Consider the following 5,158-nt stretch of genomic DNA (forward strand, 5'->3'; position numbering starts at 1 on the left):
GGTTATAGAAGACATTATCATACACGCGACCAAACCACAAGCTATCAAAGTTCAAAACATCCTCTAAACATCTATCAGAAAATTGAATGATGAGAAAATACAGAACCGATTTTATCAGAAGCTCTTTTAGGTATGAAATTCATTAGAGATGCATGCAAGTCTTTTTATTGCCATAAGTGGGCCCAGTGGCCTGCCTCATTTGTCATACAGTTCAAAAGAGATCTGTCTTCATTCCTGGAGATATGCATAGTTCTTTGTGTCAAGGCCACCCTAAAAAACCTGGTGCATACAGCCAAGACTTTCATTCCATTCATGAGGCCAACCACAAAATCCCACATCATTTTTTTTTTTACAAATTCCTATTGATGGGAGTTAGACATGAGTACAAAACTTACAGCACTGAATTTTTATATTCTAATGCCAGGGAGTCATCAAAAAATACATTAGCAGGGTGATTTAAAAATAACAAAAATAAATAATAAAGTAAAGCTTTTTTGAAAATAATTGGACCATGAGATGTCTGAGGGAAGTAAAATTAAATGGACCACGAGTTTGAACTGTAATATTGGTATGTTATAGGGAAAAGATTACATATAGGGCCAAATAAATCCACAAGGATTGACTAAATAAATGAATAATTGGATGGTTGAATGGATAAAGGGATGCTAAACAACCCCCAAACACTTGCAAGTGTTTTGGAATCTTAGGAAGCCACACAATTACTCTGTTCTTTTAAATTTTCCTCCCTAATTCCTTCTAGATAAGAATTTAGGCCTTGCAAAACTTCCTCTGAGTGACAGTCCTGTGGATGGCATCTTTAACTTCCTTGTTTCTCAAGCTGTAGATAAGTGGGTTCAACATAGGAATCACTGCTGTGTAAAACACAGACACTACTTTATTGAGATCCAGGGAGAAGCTTGCACTAGGACATACATAAATAAAGAAAAGGGTACCATACAAGATGAAAACAGCTGTCAGGTGAGAAGAGCAAGTAGAAAAGGTTTTGCACCTCCCATCAGCAGAGCGGATCCTCAGGATGGCCATCAGGATGTAAATGTAGGAGATCAGGATAGTCAGACCACTGAAGACTCCCACAGCTCCAGCCACGATGAAAACTGCCAACTTATTGAGCCTGGTATCAGCACACACAAGGGAAAGTAGGGGGACATATCACAGAAGAAATGATTGATGACATTAGGGCCACAAAAAGGGAGACGAAATGCATTTGTTGTGTGAGTCATGGCATTCATGAGTCCAATGACATAGGGACCCACCACTAGCTGGATGCAGAGCCTCTGGGACATAGCAACTGAGTATAACAATGGGTTACAGATGGCCACATAGCGGTCATAGGCCATGGACGCCAAGAGGAAAGACTCTGCTGCCACAAAGAACCCAAAGAACCACTGCTGCAAAGCACAGCCAAGGAAAGAAATGGCTTTCCTCTTCACAAAGAAGTCAGTGAGCATCTTGGGGCTCACGACTGAGGAGAAGCAGATGTCCACAAAGGACAGGTGGCTGAGGAAAAAGTACAAGGGTGTGTGAAGGCGGGAATCAATTCGGATGAGGACAATCATTCCCAAGTTTCCAGTTACACTGATGACATAGAAAGTCAGAAAGAGTAGGAAGAGGAAGACCTGCAACTGAGGATTGTAATTCAAGCCTGTGAAAATGAATTTGGTGACCTTTGTGTAGTTTTCATTGGCCATTGACTGGTTCTGGTTTCTACCAGAAGAAGAGCAAAGAATTCAAAACAGTCTTGAAAAATGTGACTTCAAAAATGAGACACAGCAAAAATATACCAGGAACTTGGTCAAAGTTAAGAATGATATAAATTAGTTACACCATGCAGTCAAACAAAAGTGAGATATACACCAGTGCAAAACAGCAGACCTGAAGCTATGATATCTTAAGACCCCATGAAAATCCATCTGTACATAGATGAGAAAACAGAAGAAGCAGCTTTCTCAAGGTCCCGTAACTAATTATTGGCAGAGTTGGTTCCTGAATACTTGCCTAATGACTTCTACTTCAGTGACCCTTACCTGAGTCCACCAGGTAGACACACACCTGGTGAAGGGATGCAGGAGAGTGGGAGTGAGCAAGCTAGAGAGGAAATGAACAGCCACTCATTCCTAGGCCATATGCTGTGCACTTTATGATTACAACCTAAGGCTAAATGCATGTTTTCCAAGTGCACTGGAGTCCACCTCTTCTGACCCTGAAAAAGTAACTTATCTTCAACTCTGTCATGGGAATAACAATACCTACCATGTAAGTGTTGTGAGGTTTAAATGAGATGATGCATGCAAAATATCTAGAAGAGTCTTACTAAACATCTAGATAAGTGCTCAATAATTACTACTAATATTATCACATTAGTTAATCCCTCTAGAAAGCCTGCAAGCTAAATATTTTTTTTTTAATTTCAAGGAGAAACACTGAAGCTCAACCCTCATTCATAAATCTTGTGACTGGCAGAGGTGAACTTTGAACACAGGTCTGTCAAACTTCGAACATGGACCCCATATTTGGACTTCATCCAAAAGGACTATACTCCTTCCTTTTTCACACTTTTTAAATGCTTCCTGTGCCTTCACAGTTCCTTTGCTCTTAAGAGATCCAAAAGAAAAGAAAAGAATCTGGAAAATGAGCCCAAATTCTGTATCCTCTGTATATTCTTTTGTCATCCACTATAAGGGTGATCTTCAGCTGATCTCTCCAAATCTTAGCTGTTTGATTTATTAAATATAGCAAAAACTCTTGCTCTTTGGTCTCTGAGAATTATCATCCACTTAAAATGAGAGGATCAAGGTACAAGTGCTCAGAAAACTATTTTATTAGCCTCGAATATTGCAGTTCAACATCATACTTATGATAGGAACTTTTCTTTCATTTTTCTAACATGAGATTTATTATTTGACTTTAATAGACCTCCTTTAAGGCCAATAATATACACACTTGGCATGATATCATTTGTTTCAGAGGAATTAAAAAGACAGATTAGGTGGCCAGTCTAAGTGTTCAACCATCACACTCACCTCTTGCTTAAGCTCCTCCAGGAACACGCTACATTTCAGCCTTTGACTTGAAAATCGTCCAGAGCTCTTCACCCTTTCTTTGTCAATCTTCGTTTCTACAACTGCCCAATCCTTCTATCCCTCTAGACACATTTTGGCTTCTCCATTTCTGTTTTATTCAGTGCTTAGAATAGAATAGAGTGGTCCATAGAGATCAAACCACACAGAGTGAGAGACACAATTGGCTCACATACTCAGGGCACTAGGGTACCAGCAACACAACCTACAACAGCTTTCCCTTAGCAAGGAAATCACCTGGGTGTTTTAGGCATCGAATGGGTGGGATTCAGTGCTGTCTTGTCCCATTATAGTACTGCTAAAGCATCTCTGTCCCACTTTATAATTATGTGATTATAGTTTGATCTGGTTGCAGAACCTTGACTTATCTCTACACACATCATCTCTTCTTAGCTCTTGCTGAATCATTCATCAATGACAAGGATAATGCTGATCTTGCCATGAACCAAATATGTAATCTACTTGAATTCCACTTGAAAAAATTTACGTTTTCTTGAGCTTGTTAATAAGCAGATAATTAAAAAGCAGAAAATTATTTAAAAGTTCTCAACTCACTTTTTAATGAGTTCCTCCTTCTTTAACGATGACGAAAAGAAATTATTTAAAAGTTTTCAACTTACATTCTAATGGGCTCCCTCTACTTCAACAACAAAAGGAACTAAAGTAAAACTAAGCCCTGTCTCAAGTTACAACCCTCCCCTTCACACAGCTTCCTTGACATAGAGAATGGGTCAGAATTTACTTTTGTCATTTGATTTTATTCTTTATCTTCTTCCAAATAAACGTGGAAGACATCAGTGTAAAACATAATCAGATTCTTTTTCAATTAGATAAAAGTTCCCTGAACTAGTTGCATCAATTTTTTTCTTGCTGTTGTTATTGAAGGCACTCTGTCCCCAGAGTGTGCCGTATCTTGGGAATGAGGCTGCTTAAGGGAAAGTGCAATTAAAGTTGTTTTATATTCTAAATAAGTCCAGTGAGATGTTTCTTGATAATTTTGTGTTTTGTTTCTAACTGGATATAGTGACTCCACTTCTCTCTAGTTCCATACTAAGCAAGGAAACTCCATTTACAAGGTATCATTTTTAAATTGACATAGCACAGGAGAGGGAGGGCCACCAAAGAACCTTAGCTATCTCTGCCCCCGCTCTGTTTTGCATTCATGTCTTGGGAACATGAGCAAAATCTGTAGAAAATGGATTTTCCTTAGAAGTAGCATTTAACACATGTTGCTGAAGAAGTTAATTTTCCCACAACTTTGACCAAAACACGTAAAGAGTTTAATTATTGTAAGCTGGAAGATGACTTCTGATGATGTATTAATTGATCATTAAACTTCAGCAGATTAAACAGTTGAAGTATGGTAAAGAATACACATTTCTTGTTGCCAAGAAAATAATAAAAACCAGTTCAACAAAACACTTCATGCTTAAGTTTTACCTCCACTGCAAATAGCATTAACCTGACAAAAAAGTCAAAATAGAATCCTGAATTTTGGTTCTAGACAACTACAAGTCTTTCAGCATACAACAGAATGTCCCTACTCTGAGAATTTTGTTTTTGATTTCTTTACATGCTGCCATGTTCTTTAAAGCATTTTTTATGAGAGCTAAATTTTTGATGAGTCTGTTGACTATATGCATGCAAAACAAATTTACCTCTCCCCTGAAAACCCTTTAGGTATCACCTCTTAATTTTTTTATGTCTAAAATAGTATTAACAGTCATTATTACTAATGACATTAATTTTTACTATGTTTAATATTGTTAAGGATACTGATAATTATTTGACTTTTCCCCCTTTGGGGGTAGCAGGTTTGATTGTCTTCATACATAAATAATTATTTTATTAACCTTACAATAAAACCATCTCTTCTAGGACTTGTCTAGGTGTGAGCTTCTTTTTCTTGATTTTTGTCCAGATGTAGTAAAAAATTTAAATCTAAATACGTGACTTTCTTTTTTTTGTTTTGTTGTTTTTTTGAGAAGAAATCTCACTCACTCTGTCGCCCAAGCTGGAGAGCAGTGGCGCAATCTCGGCTCACTGCAACCTCCACCCCC

At 37.8% G+C, this 5,158-nt stretch overlaps 1 protein-coding gene across 1 annotated transcript; it reads right to left on the minus strand.

Moving 5' to 3' along the window:
• Positions 1 to 768: 768 nt before the first annotated feature.
• On the minus strand, positions 769 to 1,709 carry LOC101153300 (olfactory receptor-like protein HbT3). The gene is given in 2 exon segments (XM_019036060.3): positions 769 to 1,166; positions 1,169 to 1,709. Coding segments are annotated over 2 exon segments (939 nt in total).
• Between the last annotated feature and the right edge of the window lie 3,449 nt (positions 1,710 to 5,158).

This window comes from Gorilla gorilla, chromosome 9 (assembly GCF_029281585.2).
Source record: "Gorilla gorilla gorilla isolate KB3781 chromosome 9, NHGRI_mGorGor1-v2.1_pri, whole genome shotgun sequence".
Classification (NCBI taxonomy): domain Eukaryota; kingdom Metazoa; phylum Chordata; class Mammalia; order Primates; family Hominidae; genus Gorilla; species Gorilla gorilla.